Raw genomic sequence first — 27,329 nt, forward strand, 5'->3', positions numbered from 1 at the left:
AAAAAAAGCCGACTGTTAGGTAGTTTAGATAAAATAACCTGTAATCATATCGTTATATATATTTTTATGTTTGTCTATTTATGTACTTGTGGGTTACAGCGAGTGGTTATATTATGATTATGATACTTTTAACACTTTCATTTTATAATATAATAACATAAACAGTAAAGTCGCTGAGGGATAGAATAGGAGCTTTCATCGGTGATTCGCGAGTCGTTAAATGAAGGCCGTTGTTGCGGGTCACGATCGTGGATCGGGTTGGACCAATCTGCTCGAACCCGTACCTGCATCTGTATCTGTACCTGTACCTGTATCCGTATCCGTGGACTTTCGTTTCTGTCGGATTGATCGGACAAGTCCGATACCCGATACTCGATACTTGATGGCAACTTGTGGTGCAGATGGTGTGCATGCTGATGAAAGACCCGGGGAATGAAATGTCGATAATGGGAATTATTTGGTGGAGATAAGCCGATGAAAGTGAAAATAATAATTATCAACCCGGGGATAATGGAGGAGAATGAGATGTTGGGAGGAGAGACGGATCAAGATCGCTGTATTATATGTAGAAGAGACGGTAAAAGTCTTTGGTAATTGTTGTTGTGACTGGCAATTAGGTCGGAGTTGCTTGTTCTCATTACTTACTGTATTGGTAGGCATACGAAATCGTAATGACGTGCAATCAACGTACGGTTGATGCTGATGCACAATAAAAATTTTTATATGAGTGGTGTGCATTGAAAACGCGTGACGCCGTGACGCGGCATCTGCATGGCTCCAATTATTTTTTAGCTTATATGGTTTGTTATTATTATTTTTATTGTTTTTTTTTTTTTTTATTGAGATGACTGACTTGCAGGTTGTGTCTGCGGATGGCAAATTGAAAATTGTGAATTATAAATAATAATTTATAAATGAAATATAAAATAAGGCGGATTAATATTGACCCGGAAATATAAAGGCAATTGGGGGGAAACTTTCGCTTTAAAATTTTACCCAGACAATTGGGCAAGGGCTTTTGCAGATGCAAGGTTGTGCATGCTCTCTTTTTAAATTGCAAGTAATTTTTTATACAGTGGATTTTTAGTGTTGCGTAAAAAAAGGAGAGGTCGCGATGTGGAAACTGATTGGTATAAATATAATAATATAATGTGGAGTTGATTATTTATGTAAGGGAAAAAATTGATTGTAATGATCATAATAATAACAATCACGGATAATTTATCAATTTGTTGTCAATAAAAAAATAAAAAACGTGAGAGGATAATAGAAAATTTGCTGATTAATTTTATTGTTATTTTATAGTGACGTGGGAAAAATATTTTTTTTTAATTAACTTAAATATTATTTTACGTCAGAATTAATACATCGTAGATTGGATTTTATGACGCGACATGATATTGTCGAGCTAGATCACGGGACCCAGTCTCCAAGTTGAAAAATTAATCCCTCACGTATTTCCTTTACTTTTACTATTATTATTATTATTTTTTTTTTTTTTTTCGTCATACATCTTAGACGATATAATACCGAAGAGATTCTTTACGGTATAGAATAAAAAAAAAAAATTATCAGTGACATCGTGCCGCTAATATTCATGACTCGGTCACGCGACTCGATTTCGCGGGCGAAACTAAAACATCTTGAATACAAGGATGCTGTATATGAATAATATATATACATATATATGTACAAAGACGACTAAAATACATCCGGGTATGGATTTAAGTGGCGCTAACCTTAAAGTACATCTTAATTTGTTCCTTCCACCCACAATATCAATCCCACTCTCTATTCCCACTGGCTTGTAACTTGTGCATTACACTCTCAGACATTACATACATAGTAACAAATTTAATTTCCCAATGACACGTATCTTAGAGAAAATAATTAATTATACATAAAAGTATGTAATTATTAGCAGGATGCTATTTTTTTTTCTTTTTTTGTGAAGCATAATTTATTGACATAAAAGAAAATATTTAATGAATTTAATTCAAAAGGAATTTCGCGGTAATTATTAATTAGATTAATTACTTAAAGTGTATGAGAGTCGAGTGTTTGAATTTGAATGAGTGATTAATTTTAGGCACACAACCTCTAGGCTGGTGGTCTGCTAAAAAATAGTAATGACGGTCAACCTTGTGTTGATAGAAGAATGGCATTTGCTTGAGCCCACCGTAGTAACGTGTAATTCTAGGTGGTCCCCCCGGTACATGCTAGTACTGTTGGTGTACGGTCAGCGAGGTACTCGGTTTATATGCTCAAGGCAGTATATTCATAATGTATCCGCACTATGCAGAAAATAATATGCCAGACGATCCATTATATCTCGAGGAGCGTACCTGCGGACCGTATTATTGCTCCGGGCGGTATTATCAATACGACTCTACATATTTTTAAATTCTAACACCCGCCTTTGTCAACAAATAAATCTGATATTTATTTCATTGTAAATATATGTTATTATTAGCTATTAAAAATATTTAAACAATATCATTCTTTTAATATCTATTCAATCTAAAATCAAGTTTCATTTTTCGAACATTCGAATTTTTTGAATTAAAAATAAATACTGCCCATTAATATAAATTTTTAGCCTCATGATTTTTTTTTAAAATCGATTGATTTTTTCCGATCGGGAAAATAGTCGCTCAAAATTTTTACTAAAAATTTTTAAATGACCACTTTATCCCGCCTATAGATTATACTAGAAATATGACTGACTAGATAATGAATTTTAAAAAAATAAAATAAACATATTTATTAATAATAAATAAATAATTTCAATATCTCAGAAGCCTGTGATTATAAATTAAAAAAAAAATCCCCGATCGTACCGGTCATTCCACCGTCCTTGTGATCGGCCCCTCCTCTCTTGTACTTGTTGAATTTATTACAGACGAATATCCCCGGGAAATTCGCCGAGTTACTCAAGCGGATAATACATCATTGAGCGTTCGCAAACCGGGTGTATAGTTAAACATAAACTTAAACTAAAACTCCATCTAAGACCAAGCAAAGGCTCAGTATAAACTCACACAAAGCGGACTTATATAAAGGCGCGCGGGTGTGCGTGTGACGGCGGTAATCGGTAGTTTGTCAGGTAATTCGCGGTGTCCGAGCTATCCGCAGCGCAAACAGTTGAGTCGAGTTAATAAATATGTGCGTGCACGGTTACGAGACAGCCCGGCACCGTCAATCGATCGCCGATCGAGCTGAATGAGAAAACTAAATAAAAATCTATATAACACCCATACACAGGCGCAATAGCGTGACGCGAAACGATCCAGGACGATCTTGACGACTTAATCGATATACTCATGGGACTGTGACGGAGGTCGAATCCCCCGTAGTGATACCAATAATGTTATGTTATCTCGTACGAATAACTTTGCATGATTTTCGGTTTTTAGCAGAGCACAGCAATAATTAATAATCAATACTCGAGCAAACAGTTATATATATATATATATGTAGACGGTAATAACATACCCAAGTTTACCGGAAAATTAATATTGTGTATCTCTACGCGTAAACATACATTTGTTTATTATTATACATTACATTGCATTGCATCGCATCGCATTACATTTGCGGGTATATATGTAGTAGCGCAAATCTATTCAAGCGAAACAATAAACGTGAGAACACTTATTCGTAACCCGGATGTAACTGGTAATCGTACAATCTCGAGGATCTAATCGACACGTCTGACGGTTACGTCTAATTTCTTGATACTTTTTATAATGCACATGTGTGTTATATCTGTGTAAATAATTGTAAGTGTGGCTGTCTAAGTTTGTAAGATGAAAGTATAGAGATGAGGAACATTTTCAGGTCACGTTAAATAAAACTAAGACTGACTACACTGGCTCGACTATTTTAACTAATGTAATGTAATAGACACACATATTAAACTTTATATTTATTATATGTGTGGTTATGATTATACATATGTATATAAATTATAAATACAAAGGTCTTTTCGAGACACACGAGCTACACACCGACCGGAAGGGATCCTGAAATCAACCGGTCTAATAACTGATCCGTTAGAAACAAAAAAAAAAAGGCGAACAAGAAATACACGAATGGAGTTTCGGTCGATAAAAAACTCCGTGGATTCTAACATGCCTTTATGCTCTGAAAATTTTCGTCAGCTTTTTTGGCGCGATAATTTATTCAGTAACGAGATAAGAATCGAAAAAATTTAAACCAACGGGTTTTTCAGTTATTTTTTAAGGAAATCGCTCGAAATTCAGAATCCCGACTTCTGTTTATATTTATTTCAAAGGTTTCTTTTCATGTCTCTTCACTTGATAAATAGTAACAGCAGTTGCAAGTAACAAAAAAAGTAGCCCAAACAATCCATATTTTCCAATGACAAACTTTATTCATGATTCATTCTTTTCATTTAAAAATCTTTTATATCCCAGATATATAAGAGATTTCATCGAACGTCTTGGGTCAAAGACCGTTAGCTGCCTTTAAGTCGTGACCTCGTCCTTCGTAAATAAATTTTTACATGTCATTTATTTACTTATATGTACATAAGTAGAACGAAAACATTTGAGACGATACTATTACTGTGCATTGTCAAGCTTGCTCCATGATAGTTCCTCATATATATATATCATATCATATCATATACATTACATTATATATGTTTGAAGGGATTAACCGTTAGGTGAATCCGGTAACAAAACAAAACAAAATGAAAAAGACCGCTAAGGTCTTAGTCTATTGGTTATGAGGACAAGCTATCGCTTCGCGGTGACCGTTTGACTAAATTGACCCTGAATCTTTATTTTGTTGTCGTTGCTCTGAGAAATAGTTGCTCTTTAAACTTGTTCCCGTAAGCATGACTCGACTATTTTCGTCTGCTTATTGTCAGTCATCAAAAATTAAGAACCGATACATACACACTAACAAAATCGGGAGTCTTCACTCTAAAGCCAAGTGTGTAGTCGAAATTAACACACTTGCCGAATAACATTGAAACGCCATAAGCAATCTATAGATTTTTAACACACCGTGAAATGTGTTTTAAGTGACTACAAAAAACTATAGTTTTGTTTATGACCTTAAGTCTAGAACACATTTAATATGTGTTAAAATAATACACTTGTAACACACTTGGTTTTAGAGTGTTGGAGTAAGAGTTTTGGTAAAAAATCACTTCGCATACGGAGTAAATAAGGAGTTTGTTTTTCCTTCGGAGTGAATTTCACTTCGTGGATTAAATTGATACGCAGTCATCTTCTCCGCATTCACTCCAGATTCAAAATCCGCGAATTTTTTACAGTTCATACTCTCTGCTCAAATTTATTACACTGTTATCAAAAACCGCGTATTCGCTCCCGTACTCGATTAATAATGCTCACAAATTAAGATATAAACTTTATAGAACGCCCTCAATTATTAAAACATTATACGGATTTTTTCCAGAGCTAATCGAGGTATTAAACGAAATTAGTACTAAACGACGTCGCTGATTGCTGATAATTGATAAATTAATGGGAAAGCAACTTTGTTGAAATAACTTTCGATAGTTATCTGTGAACCAATTAATCAATCCTACCTATCCTATCTACCTCTGCCTCTACCTCTAGCTCTAACTCTACTTGGCTCTGCTTTTAAAGCAACTATATAATAAGTATCTAATGTGTACATATTATATTTAGTGTTAAGTGTTAAGTGTAAGGTGCGTTTTATGTGAACGTTATCATATTTGATGGTTGTTTGAAATTTCTATTATAAAATTTAGTTAATGTCATATTGATTATGACTGTACGTGTTACTTTCTATGTCGTTTATAAAATATCATGAGTATCATGATCATGAGTGAAAGCTCTTATATATATATTTATATATTTATATATGAGCTGTTAAATAAAGTGCACTCAAATAGTAGTGATTGTATTGTAGGCTCGTAAGTGTAATATAGGACGAGTTTTGTTAAAAAATTTTTGACTGTAGTAAATTAATATAATTGAAATGTCGGAGATTGCTGCTGATAGATGTTGATAGATGCTAGGAAATGAATATGATCTAGTCCAGTCAAGTCGAGATCTAGAGACGGTAAAATATATATTTTATTATTATATATCTCAACAAACTTGAAATGATACCGCACACATATCGTTTTAACAACAAAAACTATCCAGTGAGCTTTGTTATTACGTCTACTCGTTTTTCGAGAGTAATTCTATCTGAAATCAATACGATAATTTACTATTTTATTACGCACTTTAGAAATTCTTTTTTTTAACACGAAATATATTTATTTAAAATGCCACGGGAGGTGAATAAAAAATTCAATGCATTTAAATTGCGCAATTGTAGTTAGTTTATGGGCACTACAATGTTTTGTATTTTTTCTGCGGTTGAAAAGTAAAAAAAAATGAAGTTTTTTAGGACAAGTAAAGTCGTCAAGTATCGACAAACGTGTTTAGCTGGAAATCCGCGAGATCAGATTCTCGTTTGAGAGCTTTCTAAAAGGACGAATGAGATGAGCAGACCTTGAAGCTGTCAGATCTCACGCAGCTCTAGTAATCCTCGAGGATTTTTATCTGTGCCCATTCCTCTATCCCGGGTTCTCTTGATCTCTCTGGTTTTTTTTTGTCTTGTCTTTTCCTGACGCCTTACTCTGTGCCTGAGGGCGAAATTACTTCCATCATCTATGCCAACCCTCTGAGGTTTAAGTTTATCTTTCTGACTAGAATTCGGAACAAAGGGCGCTAATGCACGAGGAAATGACGATTATTTTATTTTTATCTCTACCAGCGTGATAAATTTATTTGGTTGTGGCTTCACGTGCCAACTGGGACGTTGAACTTTTCGAACCTTACATACTTGTTTTTATTGATCACTTAAATTTTATTGCTCAAAAATATTCGTTATTTTTATCCGACCCCTAGAATTAAATTTAAGATTTCAATTTTTCACTTTCATAAATATCCTCTATTTGACCTTAATTACACTCGACAAAAAACGAAATAATAATCCACTGAATTATAAATTACCATAAAAACTGTAAACAATAAAAGTAATTTTATAAACAATTGATATTTTATAGCTCGAATAATATTATTGCTCATTTACATCTCAGAGTATTTAAATATTTACACTAAAACACCTGAGTAAACTTTGCTTTAAAAGTCGTCAGACTGTAATATTAAATAAACGTAATTTAATATTTAAATATCAAGTGCCTGTAACTTTATAGAGCAAAAAAATTTAATAATTAAAGTTATAAGTGTCTGGGAAAAATATTTGGAACGGCTCCAACTTTTAAATTAAACAATAATATTAAAGGAAGCTCCCATCCTTGGTAATACGCATGCACGAATAGAAGTGGATTTCGTTCCAAGAATATTCTGGAACAGGAAAATCCTTCAGCTGCTTTACTTATGGGGATTGAATTGTTCCGGAGAATCGGGAGAAATCCTTTCGTAGGTGGCGTGAATAAATTTATTTTGTTGGCGACTGAGATAAATTTCGAGTGATTCGTCTTCGGATGACAGTAGAATGAGAATTAATAATTATTTCGGGTACTAATGAGAGCCGAGTTTTGGCCAGTGGATATTAACGTAAGCGGTGTTTAAGGACAAGCAAGAAGTAATTGTCGGAGGTAAGAAAGGCCGTTTGCTAAAACGTACTCTGTATCAGCGGACTAATTTGCTCAAGGCAAAGACGGAATGACGAATGGGAATTGTCTAACTGACACACCCTTACGAATTGTAACATTTGTTACTGTTCATCAATGTGGCATTTCCGTTAGATTCATTATGCCGAGTCGCTGTACAGAGCATGTACCGTCTCAGTATCAATGTTAAATTCATCTAAGTGAATAGAAACTCAGTCAAAGTAATTGTATAGATTAATGGCTCTCGATGTTTACCTTACGATTATTCATGTTATCGTTTGTTGATTTCATTAGTTACTTTGTTATATAACATTCTAGCAATTAAAAACTCCTTTTTTGATTTCCCATTTTTATTTTCAATTATTCATTTATTTTTTTTAAATTTATTATTTTGTTTTCTATTCAAAATTTAAAATACGCGGGCACTGATAAAAAATAATGCACTTATTTTCCCATGTGATGTATTAAATATGCAACCAAAAATTACATGTCAAATTACTTTTTTTTTTAAATATTTTTCAAAATTTTTGAAATTTTTGAATTAATTGTATTCTGTACTATTATTTATACTACTAATTATTACAATGTGACTGCTATAAAAAATTTGGTCATTATATTTCCAAAAATGCACTGAGTGTATGTGGAAAAATTCAAAATATTTTTTTAAAAATTATTTGAATAAAAATTTCGATATTGAGTTAAATAAGTTGAAAAAAAACAGCAATTTATCAAAATTAATAAAAAGTCGAGGTTAGATCCTCAGTAAAAGTTGCGATAATTCCTATAATTCAAAACTCATTAATAAAACGTTACATTGTATTTTTTTATTTTTAAAAAAAGATGTGTAATTTGCTTCGAACCTTTGAAGCATTTAATCACAGATCCCTGCTTCGATAACTCCGAAATCCATAACCGTTTTTTCTAAATCAGTTAATAACAAAAAAATTGCATAAAAATTTGAGAATAAATAATTAAATAGACATTATTAAAGTAAAAATATGTGAAAAAATTAAGCACAGACAATCACATTAATTGTGATGATCATAGAAATACGTATTATCCTTCATAAACATACAATTAAGAGCTCATATATCCTGCTTTCACTCATCAATGTCCAAAGGTAGTGCAACAAAGTCCCACTAAAAGTGCTCGGGGAATTTCTTTCCGCGTTTATTTCGTCCATAAAAACAATGAGACATGTTAATATAGTTTATTTCGTCCACATCGCGGTAATCATAATAAAATAAACTTTATTATCCTTTACCACAAATTACAGGATTATCAAATAATTAATTGTTGTATTTTTTTTATTTCTTCAGATTAAAGGATGCCGCCACCTGATCGCCAGCGTTAAAACAGGCCTTTAAAAAATGGCCTCAATATTAGGGGACGGCACAGGCCCCGGTGGTCCAGGATCGACAAGGTGCCTGCTCCTTTTGCAAAGGTCCCTGGCCATCCAATTAAGTCGCGGACCTACGCCTATGGTCCTTGCCACCATCCAACATGACACCATCAAGGAACACCCGGCAGACGAGATGTGGATGTACGACAAGGGCTACAATCTCTTCCAGGTAAATAATCACGATATAAATTTAAATTGACCTTGCAAGTGAACTCTCATTACTTTGGACTTTATTGTCATTTATTAAAATATTTAAAATCAATTGTCAGCGTTACGTTGATTGTTACATCATGACATAACTTTATCAGTAGTTTTATGACAATCACGTACCGTTAAGTCTTAAAATAAACTCACTGCTGATTGGCCTAACCGTTATGCGTGGGAATAAAGTACAAAGAGTAGTCAGCAATTTCGTAAAACATATAACCTGACGCAACAATTATTCTTGAGACAATACCGGAAACTTATTTGTCTTAAAGACATTTTTTTTTATTTTTTTTTTTTTTAATTTATTTAGCAAATACCCTGACCGCTAAAATTTATTATCGTCATCACTTAAGTAGCTGCGCATTTACAAACAATATTATTTTGCTTGTTCATTTTTTATTAATAATAATAATAATAATAATAATTGCACATAAAAAATTTACATCAATTTAATAGTCAGCATTCAGCAAACTTACGAAATATAAATAAAAAAAAAATTTAATTCTAAAAACAAACAAATTTTTTTTGCAAACTTCGCAATTTAACTCCTTAATTATCGTCGCCCTAAATAACTTATTAAATAAATTTATAAGTAGTCTCTTAAAAATTTATTAAAACACAACAAGTACTTGGCACAAATTTAAAACTTATAAATTACAAAGTACTCTTTAAAAAAAAATAAACGAACATTGGCACGTCCTAGTCGTTTTGACCGAAAATCTTTAGGTAAAAACGCTGAGTCATTTAAAATCAAACAATAGCTCGAGCTCATCTTACTCGTTCTTAAAAAATTTAACCGGTAAATAGTTCAAGTATTTTTAGCTCCTTAACCCCCTTGAAGTTTCGACTAAAAATCAGTATATTTAAAATTATCACAACTTGACTGCTGCTCTGATTGTAAGGATATTATTTATTACACAATTTGCTTTTAAAGGACATAAATCTTCCGCAAACAGAATATTATTGCCAATGTCACGCGAATCGATAAATTTGTCTGGTGTAATTTTTTTATAGTCATAAAATAATTCAAATCGATATTAATCTACATACCGGCCATGAATAATGATTAATTGTCATATTATTTAAAGAACTAATATATACATATTATAGCGCTATATAAATTAATGACTAAAATTTTATTAACCGCTAATGGAGAAGTAATTAATAAATTAATTAAACAACAAATAATTAATTACGAAATAACTGTCCGATAATTACGGCTGGTATTTTTTAAATGATTTTTCGAGGTTTATTTAGTATTTAAATATATATTAACTAGGCAGTAAAGTGTAATACTTCTTACTGGTATTTACCGTTTTCTTTTTATAAATATATATGTATATATGTTGATGTAGATGTGGAGTATTATGTAGATAACGATATGAATTCAGGTAAGTAAATATCTCTCTCCTCTTTAACATCAATATGCAGTCATGGTTGATGTAACTCACTAGATAAAAAACGTTTAATATTCAATAAATTAACGACCTTGTCTATATTATTATTCAACTGCTTATTATTTAACATAAATACATATAAAAAAAGTACAATAATTACGCGAATGTTAAATTTACAACCAGTAATTTAATAATTAATTTTTTTTTTATTATTTATTAAATAAAAATTAATATTCAGTAATCGGCATTAAATTTCCGAGAATTATTTCTCGATAGGTCAATGGATCAGGATATAAATAAATAAAATAATAAATAGTATAACTGTACAATCCGGATGAATCGCGATGTCCATTTCTGGGAACCGCTGAGCATTTACAGGAGAAAGTGACTGCGAAGCCACCCTTGGTAAAGAACCCTCCGATGACTGGACGAAACACGCACGCATAATACAACCCGACATCTCACCACGGACATTAATCGCTCAAGTATCGATTCACGTTTCAGTTTCCGTTTCGCGGGGGCCAAAAAAAATTACATTGTTCCGGTTGTCGTAAAACATCCTAGTGAATCATCTCCAGACATTTAGAGCTCGATCTGTCTTAGATTTTTTGTAAATATTTGCCTGTATATAGGTATTGCATATATATATAATATTAATATTTATAAAGATCAAAGCCCGATATGTTCCGGGCTGTAGTTATTCACGTATCCCAGGATCGTACATCAGATGAAAGCTGAAATATATTAAATAAACAAAGAATATAATAAGAGGCATAGTCTTACAACTAGTGAATATATATATTGGATCGATCTTGGAATATAGTTTATTCCCGGAAAAGCAACCTGGACGAGGGCATTGGCTCGGTAACTTGCTCACGCACGGTTAGAGTTTGCTATAGAGTGTATTCTAGACGAAGAACTAGAAGAATATAAGAGTAAGAAGAAGAAGAAGAAGAAGAGGAAGAGCTAGAGGAAGGTAGAGTTGATGTGCGCACAATATTATAGTGAGTCCTAGTCTCGAGTCTTGAATCCTAGACTGCATTACATGCTAACTTGTATTTGTAGTTATATTATATTATGGGTATAATGTGTAATGGTGTTTGATTCAGGTTTAAAGTTGGGTTATGCTAGTACATGCTGGACTCAAACCGCCCGTCGAGAATGCATAAAGATAAGAGGCGTCTCCTCTGGGGCACATGCTGAATTCCCTCAGTGTACGAGGATACAGTGAATTACTAAGTCGAGACGGCCTTCGGCGACGCGATTCTATTTATTTCCGCGGCAATAATAACATTTTGCTTTTTTTTTATTTTTATACTCGGAGAGTGGAAATGTTTTTTAATTGTACGGTAAACCTATTAAACGTCAAGTTTTATTTTTGAATAATTTATTTGATGAACATAATTAAAAATTTATTTTTAATGATGGACCAGAAGTTTAAGATAAAAATAATAATCCGTTATACATATATTTATAAATATGTATTTTTATAACGACAGCTTTCGATTCGATGATATGCGGACATGGGTAAAACCAAAACCACTTGCTGTCCTGAGTACTTTCGCCCAGACCGAGTGTCTAGAATTATCATATATTTATTATTATGACTACTGAGTGCGTTGTGTCCATGTGCGTATAAATATATATGGATTTATATATGTATGGCGATCTCTGGGGGCGAGGGGATACAACCACGACGCGGTTTTCGTTCACCGACCACTTCTTGACCGTGGTAACTTGCCACACTTTCACTGAGCCCTCGCACTTTTACGGAAATTTATTTATTTTTGCTAAACTCACTTTATATAGTTGTCTGCGGAGACTGTACGGGTTTTGTAATATTATATTTTTCTTTATGGGGATATGAGCGGAGAAATAAACAGCGAACAATTGATGCGCTTACGAGCATTAAAGTTTTCCATAAAAAATTTTTTACTCCATCGGCTATTAATTTAATGAGTCAATAACACAACGTGTGGTTTTTCCTTCGCATTTCATTTGGCTTAATTAACCATTACATTACTTTATGTGTTCTCATTTCAATTTTAATTACACTCCATCTTCAGAAACTCTATGATTGCTCGTAACAAAACCTCACTAAGCTTTAATTAATAAAAACATTTTGAAATATCTTCATAACTTAAACCGTTTTCATTTTTAAACAAAATTCACTTACTCTCTAAACATGAATAAGTGAAAATAAGTGAATATTCACAAATTCTGAGTGCCAGGCAAAACCACTTTTTGAAATTAGTGGTTCGGTTTGCACTTGGCATTAGTGAATATTCTCTATTTTCACTAATTCATGTTTAGAGAGTATTAAAGTATTTGAAACTGAAAGAGTAAATTCGTAATTTTGATAAATCAAAATTTTTTCCTGTACTTTTAAGTGCTAGCGTTCTTCTAGAGACTTTTCTGATACTCTCGAGGCCTTCAAACATCCATCGGAGGCCTTAATATTAATCAGAATCGCCGCCTAAGAAATTCTATGAAAATTCTGTGTAGAAAATCAAAACTCAGCTCCCTAAGTTCGAAAACAACAGAAAGTTTCAGGGTTTTCCCGCAGGGTCAACCGTTTTTCAAAGTTTTTGTTTTCAAAGACAACGTGGAAATTTAATTTTTCGTTATTTTGAGGATTTTGAATAGCTGCCATTTTTAAACTAATCCATTTTTTTTGCTCATCTTCGAATTTGATCAACCGAAACGTCCAAGGATTTGTCATTTTCCAAAAAAAAAAAGAATTTTTTTCTAATGACAATTCAAAATTTTTACTATTTTTTGTTATTACACATTAAAAGTAAAAAATAAATTTATATCCAAGCGTCCCCATTTTGCTCAGCCCTTCCCTATGTGATTTCACACTAGCTCTCTCTTTAATCTTTTTTTTCTGAAACAAAATCCACAAATAAAAACAAGAGATATACCAGATAAAGAAAATACACAATATCAACTTGAAACAATAAATATTTTGTTTCCCTATACAAACATCGTCACTTGTCACCATAAAAATATATATTTTCTGTAAATAATAAGCAGTACGCTTTCATTGTCGACAAAACTTAGATCCATATTATTTATAAATTAGTAAAAGCTTATAACAAACTCCAGTGGACTCCAGTACGATCTATAAAATCGCATTAGTATACAATAAAAAATAAGTAAACCATTGGTGGGTGACAGTATGCTACTTAAACAAGTTAAATCTTACGATCGAGCATGTTGGTAGTGTACATTTGCACTGAGTACTAGTACTCTCTTTCTCCAGCAAAGTTATAATGCAGTTAAATCATGCCGTGATAAACCCACGGAGAAAGTTTACGAGAGCACAGGAGCTTTTTTGCTGGTCTCATAAAATTATTTTATCCTTATGGTATTTATTAAAATTAAATATTGATATTGATATTTAGATTTTTAAAAATCGATTCAGAAACCCAATACCGTTGAAATAAATATATATATTACAATATGTATTTGCGAAAATGGGGACAAGGTTACAATCCGTAATATCCTCAACTAGGAATGTTGCATGAGAGTACAAGTTGATACGGACGTACTTGTCAAGTCCGTAAAAGTAACTACATATATGAGTATCTAATAAATACATAGATGTATGTACGGTTAAGAAAAGACGCACATGCTACCCACGTCCGGGATACCGCGTGTACGCAAATGCGAGTACAGCTTCGCTCTTTTCGTATTAGCATATAAATTATGCTATCGTGATTTATGCTCCAGGCAGAAGTTAAGACTATATATATATGTATATGTATGTATGTGTGCGTGTGTAATATTATATATAGTGAGTATATTATAGCGATGCGATTGAACGTGAGCAAGGGGTTGTTGATTAAACGTTCTGTGCACTGCGCACTTCACAATAGACTACAGACTACGGAATATAACTACAACTACACTTGAATACACTAGAGACTGTGCGTTTTGTTTTAGAGGGCCCTCGAGGCTGCCGATTGGTAATGACGGACGTGATAAGTGCCATTTCTCAGATCCATTATTTTTATTTATTTATTTTTTTTAACTTTAAATTATAGGGTAAAGTACCGATGGTTTGTAATACTTGTATGTAGTTTGTGGAAATTTGAATTTACGAATTAAAGATACTAATTATTTAAAGAATTTTATTTATTCAAATTATCGATCAGGAAGCTGCTGCTCCATATGATCATAAATCTACAATTATTAAGTTACATATAATTTATAACAATTAAGATGATAACAATGGTTATTTTGAAACAATAATTAACTTATAATATAATCATAATTATGATTAGTTTTCATCTAATTAATTAAGATCACTCTATACATTTAGCCCATTCTCCTCTTTTTCTAACAAATATAAATAACATTTTTCTCTGAATTCAACTAAAGTTTCTGGTAACGTTATACTCGGTGGCAACGCATTCCAAAGTCTACAACCTGTTACAATAGAAGAATTAAAATATGCATTTGTACGTGCAAATAGAACTTGCAACGTGTCAGTTCTGTTTGGGTTTCGTCACAACGCAATGTTAAGCCTTAATTTTAAATCTGAACAAAACTCGCACAATATTAATTGCGCTCTTCGAATTGTTAAAAAAAATTTACTGCTGGTATGTATTTTTTTTTTGCAGCAATAATTTTGCTAATTAATTTTTTAAAATTTTTATTTCTTACTTTGAAAATATGATATGAGAAAAAAATTAGTGGAGTTAAAATTACTAAATTAAGTAATTAAATAATTTAATCCCTGAAACGAATATTTCACACCCATGAATTTATAATAAAACGTAATAAGTTAATTAATTAATCCCGACTAGCAGTTAAATAAAATAAACAGCAATTACAGAGTAATAAAAGTAAATAGATATATAATTACGGTTAAATAAAAAATTGTTAAAGTGTTAATATTACGAATGAAATTAGACGTTTATACGTATTTAGTATAAATAACATTTCACCGCCTCTTGCGATATAAACTAACAACTACGTACTACTGCACTTGTAGATGGAGTCTTTACTTGATGGACGCTAAAGGGTAATCGTGCGCGTGAGAGAACGTCGAGTTATATTGCATAATAATTAGCAGTCGAGCAATAACTATCGTGTGCAAGTGCAGTAGATAATGCGCTAGTGAGAAATAATCATGAATAAAAATTTAAATATAAATACAAATAAATAGCCAACCCCATGAACTATGCAGCCATCAAGTTCATTGCCAGCTGTAGTACTCACTCGTACTTGAATTGTTTTAAAAACTGGTACTTTATAATGTCACCTCATAGTGTAAAGAAAATGATTGAAATTATATATAAGTAAATAATCGCCCCAACAACCTGAGTCGAACCAACTTAGACTTACAAAGGCTTGAATTCTAATGATTTACAAAGAAGGTAAGAGACCCAGTACCCGATCAGAGAACTAGTTCCCGATCACTCATGTATTTCTATATCTATATTTACTAAATTTTACTAAATACAGATATACAAATACATGAAGTGATCAGGTACTAGGTTTTTTACCTTATATCTTTAAACGAACGAACTCAGAATTTTTTGAATCGACTCTCTGTTGATCCCAGGCTGCTTCTCAGTTTTATTCCAGGTGTCATTAATCTACAGATGAAATCGTTGGGTTACTTGCAGCAATTTTTTACCACAAGTATTCATGCAGGTTTTCAATACTCATTCAGGTTGAAAGTATGTCTTAGATTTCGACTCAGGAACTACCCCGACTACAATTTTTTCCTGATTCGCTTAAAATACCAAAAAGACCTTATCAGGTCGAAATTAGGGTTTGCCCTGTAAAAAATAATCCTGATCAGGTCTTCATTGAGGCCACATCAGAATATCCATTTCCTAAAAATGAAACCCTCATTCTCTGGTGCTTAGGAAAAACTCTAGTCGGGTTGCAGTGATATATTATCATAGTTATATATGTATATATATTTTTATTCTTTAAAATAATATAATGACTTTATCAGCATAGCTGCTAGAGATATAAAGACACTGAATGCCTTTTTGATGGTAATTTCGACGGTATTTTATCTGCCGTTGAAGAATTTTCTTCAGCACATTTACCCTTGAATGAATGAGCCCGATTCGAGGTATCCTAGGATACTTGAATGACTTTGAACGAGCTCTAAATCACCCACAGTACATAGATTTAAGGGGAATGAAGGCAAGATAAAATAAAGAAGTTGAAATACTTTACTTGGGTTTAGTTTTTTTGATCGATTTGTTTTGTCTCCCGACGTTGGACGCATGTGCAGAGTGGGTGTATACTTTATTCCTCGAAGACGTTGGCGTATCGATTCTCCCTGCACACCGACCCCCGTTTTCTTGCTCCTGACACATTTGAAATACGCTTGATTCTACTATTATTTTTTTGACTCCTTACCACTTGTCGGTTTGTGTAAATAATGTCTTACGGTTTTCGTTCGCGATGAAGATGTTGTAAGTCACTTTACTAAATCTATTTATTTATTTTATTTTAATATCAGCACTTTCAAAAGAATTCAAAGGCATTTCATAATAATATTTTAACAGGTAATGGATAGAAGGATAATGGAATTTTTATGGTAAAAGAAAAAAGCTGGAGTCTGATATCTGACTCCTGAGAATTCGCTTTGAGAGTTCGCGTTTTTGAAGTCTATTGAATTTTTTTTTCGCAAACCTTTGAAAGGAAAAGAATTTTATTAACTTTGCGTATATTTTACTTACAATAATATTTCAATAAAATTGTTGATAAAAACTCCCGCCATTTTTTTTTTAATTCAAATTTTTTAAATGGAAGGAAAAAAAAATTGCTGATATGTAAAATAATTTTAAAAGTAATCAATAAAAATTTAAGTCATTTTTGAAAAAAAAAAAAAAAAAAATTTGAGTATCGTTTTGCCAAAAAAAAAAATTAAAGGAATAAATTAGATAGTGAAATTAAATAATTAAATGAATGATCGATTTAAATAATAGAATTTTGACAGTAGAGCATTAAATACGTTTTTGAAATCAATATAAATATATATGAATCAATAACATTGATAAATGATATTTTCTTAGCACTTAAGCCTATCGATCATTGTTAATACAAATGTATATTGATTTATAAAAATGATTATTTATTTCTTGATTGCAAAATCGCAATCCAGAATAAAATCAGTAACATGATTTTCAAGACCCGAGGTATTAAATTGGGCACACCCATTTTCTCCCTTTACTTATTGTATTGATATATAACTTATGATCTATATATCTTTACACATAAATATATTAATATACCTATGCACGTTCTGATATGATATGAGAATTAGACTTAGAAACATAATAACCATGTATACGTCCGTTCTGGTGTTATGATTTCGCACATTCGTTGACGTTTCTGAGTGCTAGCTGATACAAATTAACCCTATTATTGCCGGTCAGTAAGTGCAATGAACGGGCTATAAATTTTCATCAGCGAGCTCTGAATCTGCTATTATCTCTATATAGGCTTTGATATATTAGTCCATGGCTTTCTTATTTAAGCCGTTTAAATTATCACACGTCAAAACAATATTAATAAATTCTACCCCTTTTAACACTCGATCACTCAAAGCCAAAGAAAATATAAATATAAATATGAATAATATCAATATATAAATAAGTAAATAAATAAATAGCTTTTGATTCTCGAGTATCCACAATTCTTATTTACGAGCGCACTAAACAATTCTCCTTATGTCCTCGTGAATTCTGCTGGTAAATCGAGGGTCGAAGTGACTGAGTGTAGGGAAGAGGGCGATGTATTTTTCTCTACACTACGCTCGCGAAAAACGAGGGCGTAGAACGAGCTTATAAATGGCCCTCGATGCAGTAAACACTTGACGGTACTGCAGTATTTTATTTACTCGACGTTAATCTGGGAGAGGGAGGTTAAGTGGCCATCGTAAACATTCGGCTTATTGTTTTCAAAAATAAATATTTATTTCTTTTCAATAAAGTACAAAAAAAATTAAACTAATGCCAGCAAATCAGTCATGATAAATTTCTTTTATCATCAATTATTTCTATAATTAAGGAGCCTTCATCTGGGCTCGATTAGAAGAGTGGGGGGATTAGCCAATCGCCGAGTCAGTCGGGTGGGGGGTTAGCCAATCACTGAGTAAAAACTACCGTCTGCTAATTCTGAACTTAACCTGTTTAGAGTAATTTAGTTTTTAATGTCAAATTATAATTAACTATTAAAAATTTAATTAATTAATTTTTTTTTAATTGCAGAGCTTCTTGGAGGCTAATTCCAAGTGCTGGTGGAATGCAGCATTGGTAGACGCAACTCGTCAATTAAGATACAAAGGACATGTATCACCAGGTGTTTTGATGGTCGGTGGACCACCTTGTGCCTTGGAAGTACTTAGAGCAGCTTGGTCTCGAAATGTCTTAAGACCACCAGCTGATCATGCCATCACATGCCTTGGTAAGTAACATAACCTTCGAAATATTTACAACATTTTTTAAAAATCCAACCGAGTATCCTAATAATTTATGGTGACATCTCATTATTCAACACAAAGAAAAATAGTTTTTTTTTTTATAAATAAGGCAGGCAGAAAAAATATGAGTTTGATATCTTAGTACAATATCCAACAGAGCATGTAAATTACCCTGTGTTATTTTATCTCATTTTATCTGAGCACACTAGGCTGTTCTTTACGAGCTTGGGAATAAAATAGCTCAGGAATTATATTCGGAAGATGCGTGTCGTTGTTCGTCTTTGTTGTACTATACCTGAGTATGCTGTTGGCTGTTGTACATAAAAAAATGTTATCAGGTAGCTTTATACAAGCGACAAGTCATTGTCGTGTTGTTGGGTAAAGGAATATATTTTCTTAGGCACCCACACATGCGATTATTTATCCGCTCTGTCTGAGTTTTTGTCAATTTCCGGACGCGACACTTGTGAAACCTCTAATGCAATTGCTTGTAAAAAGCAATCCGTTATATTAGTAAGAATTAAAATTTATATCCAGTAGATGATACACATTTGCCTAGCAGCGTAGTTATAATGCATCGAATGCATGTACACATTATACATATATATGTCTGTTTGCAAACCCAGTGGATCTAGAAACTCTATAATTACTCTTGTTACTTTTATGTCTCTTTATCGGCGAGTATAAATTACTTTTATACATCATACTTTCTACTTTATTCAAATCCAATCCCCCGAGACAAATTTTCTAGTATTTACGTATATATATATATATATATACATTTATTTAATTATTTATTTGTATATCAATAAATATATATCCGGACTGTTATATTTTTATACTAATTTATGTGATAAATCGGTGTAATTAATTTTTTCTTTTTCTGTCTGAAAATAAAATTATTTTGTACATTTACTTCATGCGCGCGCTTTGCATGCGTTCAATTTATATATTTAATTATATTACATATCTTTTGTTATTTGAATAATTTTATTTCACAAAATTTTTTTTTTTGGGCAGTGATAGAAATTAATTTTAAAAAAACCTATATTTAGTGGCCCATTTGGGAAGTCTACGTTTCCGTGGCGCCGTCAAATGACCGCGAATTCTTGTAGAACTTGTCGAAATTAGACTTTTTTCAAATAGCTGTAACTTTTTCAAAAATGGACTAATTCAAACGTTGCTTTTTTCAAAATTTTCATCTTTAAATGTAGTTTTCGGAAAAAAATACAAATAAAAATTAAGATATTAAAATCTACGAAATTTTTCACTTTTTTTAAAAAATCACATTTTTCCCAAAATCCATTTTTCTCGAAAACGAAGCGAGATATCGAAAAATTTTACTCTTTAAAAAAGTCTTATTTTGTTGAGTTCTATATGAATTCGCAGTTGTTTGGCGGCGCCACGGAAACCGTAGAATCCCCGCCCATTCCGTGTTCATTATTATCTTCATCAAAAGTTCAAAAAATCAGAACAGCCCAAAATTACTGAATCCATTTGTGACCAAATTTTTTTTTTTATTTATTAATTTCCTTAAAAATTTCATGAAAAACTTCGAAGTGAAGAAATTTCAAAATCTCGTAATACCTTTGAATAAAATACAAACACTCAATTTATTAATAAATTATAAATTAAATTAAATTTTACAGCGCGACTAATAAAAATATTTTATAATTTTATCGAAATTCAACACTTCTCAGTGATAACTGTAATAAAAATGCCTGAAAAATATATTTTATTCAATCGTCCATAAATTTTGTTTAGCAAAAAATACGTTGTTATAAAATATCCAGACTGTTATATGAACTGGTATCATCGCACTTGTGATAATGTCTTGTCCCAGCATATCAAGACGCCTACGTGTACTCCGAGGATCATTAAATTCCTATGCTAATATACACGTAAACAAGTTAAATGAAATAAAACGTACGTACTTAAGAGTACACGTACATACTCTACCTTCCTTGCATAATTGGCCTGGTGTCTTTACCCGTGAGCACTCATCCGAACAATTTATTATACTTTTCTCCCCGTACTCTCAAGTTATTTTATTCGATTTGTTTTTTCCGGTATCCCTATCTCTAGCCACGCACATTTACATCTACATCTACATCTGTATCCTTACCTACATATACCTATATATATATTTTGATAAAACACTAATTTCATTTATCACCACAAGCTTCCGGGCCGTCAATTCATAAATCATTAATCATGATCTAAAGAAAAATGTCGAAAACAAATAAACGTGAGAGCCGTTACGACCAACCCGATCTATCTTATTTAGACAATTCAAGCCGACTACCTGATAGATCTATTATAGATTACTCGAAATTTTTTTTTAACAAACAACTTCATTCAAATAAAATATCATTTTAATTATTTCCTATGCATATTTTAATCAACTGTCATATATTTAAATTAAACCGTATATTTTAACATACAAATAGCTTCGGAATTCAACCCTTGAATTAAATATCAGAGTGAGATCGGAATCTGATGATAAATCACTCATCCCGACACATTTCAATGAGATTGATCGATCTATTTTAAAAAAACAACTTTTTCTTCCAACACTTTCTTCAGTAGAAAAAAAAAATCTGTACGATTTATTTTCACCATTTTCTGAGGGAATTTTCGAAAGATTCTAGCGCTAGTCACGACAGCAAAATACCGCGAACATAAAAAAAATGTTTGCGTGAGTTACGTAGTGGGTAAAAAATAAAAAAAATAAAAAACCGGCCCCAAGGCTTTTATAAAGTCGATAGGTAAATTCTTGGACGAATCGAGGCGCAATAGAGTTTTATATACACGTTACGTATCCTTATGTCCGTATGTGCAGATCGGAGGTAAGCTAAAAGAAACGAGTTGAGCCTAAGGATAAAGGCGCTGTCTCTTCATAAAGATCGGGAGCCTTTAAAGACCACGATCCTCGTAAAGATAGGTGGTTAACTCCAAGAAGCTCAGGTTGTACTGGCCGCGGACGAGCCTTAGGGGCCCGCGGGCTTTGTGAAGGAAAACACCCGCTTCCTTAAGTTGCATTGGTCCTATTCACATAATTCTCAAATCGGTACAAAAGTCCGTGACCTTTCGGATTTAAAAAAAAATACTCATACATTTTTTCTAGATTTTCTACTAAAAAAACCCAATAAAAGTAAAAAGTCATAAATCTAAACTCAAGACCGTTAGTCTTTTCATCGATGTCAAACAATATCTGAGATTCTATCTCGTTATCGAAGGCACTAAAGCCTCAGTAGAGTTGGCAGATGGAGCCGGTGTCTAAATCATAGCTAAATATTTTTAAAATAACTTTATATCTGTACATACGATGCCGTTGGTCTTGAGTCTGGTGTCAGTGCACTGTCAAAGGTAAATTTACGGCATGTAAAAAGTATCTAACGTAGCTCGATTCTTTAAGTGATCAACAAGCAGATACGTCTTGAAATTTATCTCGCTTTGATATTTGCACCAAAATTATTTCAAGTGCTTCAATTATTTTTTTTATCAATTCTTGGTCACTTTAAAAAATAAAAAAAAATATCCTTATGTTTGAATATGAGCAAGAGTTCAAGTATCAGTGTCTGGTGTGTAGATACTGATATTATTTAAAAAAAGTTGTAAGTTACACGAGAAAGATCCCGTGGAGTCTGATGTCGCCGCCTGAGGCCGAGGTCTTGTCCTCGAAAGGAGTATCTCACGGTGGTACGTTGACAGGCTACGATTTCCATCTGCAGAACACTAGCCTTTGGGAAAATTATCTATTTATTGTCCACAGTTTTTCGTCATCTTACATTTAAAGCCTTACATACACTCAGCCCGAGGTTACCACGCGTCTTTGCCGTATCTCTCGTGTGAATTCATCAGAGAAACGGAATAAGACCGAGAGATCACGGCTTAATAACTATTAAATATCTCACGGTCCAACCCCTTAGCTCGAGGGTACTCGGATATTTCTTTGACCCCAGTTCAGTTAGAGGGCAAGCGATTGCTTTGTCATCACCAGCAACATCAGTATCAGCATCAGCATCATGGATTATTGATGACTCCCGTTGTCTAGTAATTAAATTCCGGGTCATAAATTATTAATTATTACTCCGACCCATTGAGCGGGATCACGAATTTGAACTCGACTTCCATCTAAACAATTAAATTTAAATTCAAATAAATAAATGAACTTTTTTACAGCAAAAGTTATTATAATTACAACCAGTAGCTGGTAGTTAGATATTGTTGTCTGTAATATAGTAGCCAGGTAACGCTAAACCCACAGTATTAACCACCAGATACATATGAGATACTATTATACGAGCAGAGAATTAGTCGAGTGCAGATATATACCAGCTACCAGCCTACTCCTATCGCCGTCTCGCTCAGAGTACTCGCTCTTGACTCAACACTCTTAAATATTACGTATAATATTCTACACACTGAATATATATATATATTGAGTAACGGATAATTGCCACGCGGCTAATAAATAAATGCCGGACCTCCCTCGGTCACGCCCACGGTTAGAATAATAAGTCAAGGAGCTCTAAGTCTAATCGTTTTGCAAGCTCGTGTCGCCTCGTGGTGTTCAAGTCACTCTGCACCCGCGGATCCATTAACGACTCTGTAATGAGACTAGTTACTCGCCAGCCATTTAACTGCTCCGTCTACTGCCTCTCTGCTACAAAAAATTGCATCACTTCTTCTCCGCATAATTTTACGCATACCGTAAAAATAATTTATTTGTCCAGATAAAAAATATCTGAACCTCTTGAAATTCACTCTCACGGATTTACTGTCACCGATAATATTTAAAAAAAATTAAATAACAATAATGAATAAATGGTAAATTTAAAATCGAGTGTAAAAGACATCACGAGTCTAGGAAATTAATCTCACGAGTTATTTTTTATTCGTCATCAGGGTGAGAAATATTGTGGCTCTAATAGTTGTATTATATTAAAAAAATTGAAATGTTTCGCTGATGTGAGTTAATATTATTTTAGTAATCGTGATAATATATTCAAATAATGACTTAATGAGCCGGATAATAATAAACGTTTTATAAGTTTTAGATTACAGGGTCGTGTTATGACTTACTAACGATGAGTGAACGACATTCACTTGGTATTAGTGGTACGGGCACTAAACCTAAAGACATAACATAAACACGAGTGCTGGAAGATGACTCTTTGTATAATAGCGGTGAAAAGCGTTTAAAGATAATAATAATAACGGTACGTTTAGTCTCGCAAATCTTGCTCGACACATGGGAATTTTCTTGTTCTCGGCAAAACAAAACGCCCGACAAACGGCTACACACTCATATGCTGTATTATATATTATATTGCTGGTGGTGGTACTGGTGGTGGTGCCATTACACACCACGGCTTATAATGTACAAGATGAATCCGTGGTCCACTCACTTACTCGCCCAACGAGTTAAGTTCCTTTGGGTAACAACCGCGAACGTAAGAATAAACGCGGGAACACAAGTTTAAAAGCAACTTTATAGTATGCCGCTCGTAAGCAAGCGAGCCCATTTATCGTTATCTTAACGAGAATCGGCAATTTTCTGGCCGACTTCGTCGCACGAGGTACTTCTTTTAGCATCACGACGCTCTGTAGTTATACATACACATACATCATATATATACATATTAAATATATAAACTGTGAGAATAGATCTACGGATCTAAAGCTGCTTAGTCGTAATTGCAAAGTGAAAGTCAAACCTCCCGTAGTCGAAATATCATTTTTTTTAATTTTTAAACTCGCGAATTAATATTCCGTAGGCAATATTTCCAATGTGAAAGTACCCACTATTTTTTATTATCTTATTTTTTATTCGATCACCTCGAAATTTCTATTTGCTCAGTTCTCATCCTCAAAAAAATAATTTATGCACAATCGAAAAAAAAAAAGTTACGTAAATATTTAAATAAAGCGAAAAAATATTTTTCTCTTTTATTCGCCGAGATAAAACTTATAATTAAATAAATAAATGATGGGTGGCGGTAACAAAATTAGTAATTAATCACAAGAAATCCTGTAATCAAAGTAATAAAAATAGTAAACATGGACATAACTCAAAATCATCATCACGTTTATGAATAACAAATATCTTGATGTATTTAATAAAGTATCATGTGCATATATGTGTATATTGGTTGTGATAAATGAACACACATGTAAGTTATCTAGAGGTGAGGCGAGTCGTGTATGAACATATTGCCCGGTCATGGGAACTGGACCGTTCCAAATAACGCCTTAGCCTTTATATACTTAGCAGTCTGGAGATATAGTGTCTTAGTGTCTACTATATGTACTATTACTATGTACTCCTACTCAGGATCAGAGTTAACAGATAGATATATACATCTAACCTCCTCACTACTATACATATTCACCCTTTCTCTCGTGTCTAAACTCTGGCTATGCCCGTTAAACGCCGTACTACATGCATACACCCATCTATCTCATTCGCCATGGACCTCGGACTCCTACGCGTCTTCATAAACTCCACGGCACGTATAACACTTTTATTTATATACAGGCATTACCTACAAATGATTTTTAAAACACGGACTGAGACTGGATAGAGATGAAATGTACACCCTTCACTTAAAAGTCTGCAAATCCGCCCGAGAATCATGTCAACAACATTTCCCATATACCTTTCAATCAACCTATCAACCGATATCACACTTTTGCTGAATTATAAATTTACTTGTACTGTAGTATTATCTTGTTTAAGATTTTTTAATATTTTATGCTTTAATATCTCAGTACTCGTCAAAATCAACACATATCGTGTATAAAACGTTCGTTTTACACACGATATGTGTTACTTTAACATGTTGTGAGTGTTTAAAAAAGTTACACACGTACATGTTAAAAATTTTCCAAGAATTCTTTTGTGATGGTCGACATTATTTTTGACATATTTTGTGTTTAATTTGACAGTAATATATTAAAAGTGTTACTTTCGATTAAAATGATATTTTTGTGTGTTAAAAATTAAACACTCAGAGTTTTAACACACGCGGAAAGATTGGAACCCGACTGGTTACTGTTCTGCATCCGACTCAGTACGATGCTGGAAAAAAATGCTCGATTGTCCCGGGTCAAAATTTCTAGCCTCAATCCAGCCTCACTGAGTAAAAAAAGAATTTTGAGACTCAAATGATGTTCAAGAAGCCTCAATGAGCCTCAAAGATCCTCAAGAAGCCGCGATGAGTCTCAAATGAACCTACTACTCGACTATGTAATGTAAATTCGATTAGTATGATTTGAGGCTCTTTGATCACCATTTGAGGCTCATTGATGTTTTTTGAACATCATTTGAGGCTCAAAATGCTTTTTTTACTCAGTGAGGCTGGATTGTGGCTTACTTGGGTTCGATAAGGCTAGATTGAGGCTAGATATTTTGACCCGAGGTGGTGCAGCACCACACTGATTACTGTGCGGGACCTTACTAAGTCGTGTGCGCATATCACTCAGTCGAGCATTTTTTTTCCAGCACCGTACTGAGTCGGGTGCAGAACAGTAACCAGTAAAGTTCCAATCTTTCCATGCAGGCTTTTTTTTTACACTGACGATTCGTTTTTTACTGTGTATACTGATGGGATACCAAATTCATCTTTGACATATTCAATAATAATATAAAAAATTTGTGTACGTATAGAAAAGTATAAATGAAATGTCATAATAATTATTAGTTACATAAATTGATAATTGAGAAAATTGGTAGATAAGTATTAGAGTCACGTAATAATTTAACGTTTCTACATACAAAAATTTATTTGAGTCAAGTATTTGGTCTGGCGATGGAGAAGTTTCTCTGGAACGTTAATGAGAAAATAAAAATAAATTAAAAAATTGTCATTACCAATCAGATTAACTTGAAATCATTTAACATGTAGTAATAAAAATAGTAAATTTAAAATATGTTAATTATGATGGACGTATTACACAAGCTTATAAATGTTGGATTGGTATTTATAAGTATTTAAATATTTGGACATGAGTTTTTTGACTAAACTGATCGTATGAATATTTAATGATGAATAATAAACCGTAAGCATTAAAAAATGGAGAGTGAGCAGTGTCGGGGAATCGCGACAAGCTACCGCGAGCATAAATGCTGACCGCGAGAGCATAGATCACGGAATCTTATTCGTGGATCTGCCGGCGCATAATCGCGGGGGTACTGGATGCCGT

General features: G+C 32.9%; 1 protein-coding gene across 5 annotated transcripts in view; it reads left to right on the forward strand.

Annotated features, from left to right (window-relative positions):
- The window catches only part of LOC130668953 (probable serine/threonine-protein kinase nek3), a 76,656-nt gene that overhangs the window by 22,529 nt on the left and 26,798 nt on the right, over positions 1 to 27,329 (forward strand). For all 5 annotated transcript variants that reach the window (XM_057471532.1, XM_057471530.1, XM_057471529.1 and 2 more), the window contains exons 2-3: positions 8,971 to 9,222; positions 18,907 to 19,102. In XM_057471532.1, the coding sequence (XP_057327515.1) occupies positions 9,022 to 9,222; positions 18,907 to 19,102 (397 nt within the window). In that variant the 5' untranslated portion in view covers positions 8,971 to 9,021. The remainder of the gene's footprint in view (positions 1 to 8,970; positions 9,223 to 18,906; positions 19,103 to 27,329) is intronic.

This window comes from Microplitis mediator, chromosome 5 (assembly GCF_029852145.1).
Source record: "Microplitis mediator isolate UGA2020A chromosome 5, iyMicMedi2.1, whole genome shotgun sequence".
In the NCBI taxonomy this organism is placed as follows: Eukaryota; Metazoa; Arthropoda; class Insecta; order Hymenoptera; family Braconidae; genus Microplitis; species Microplitis mediator.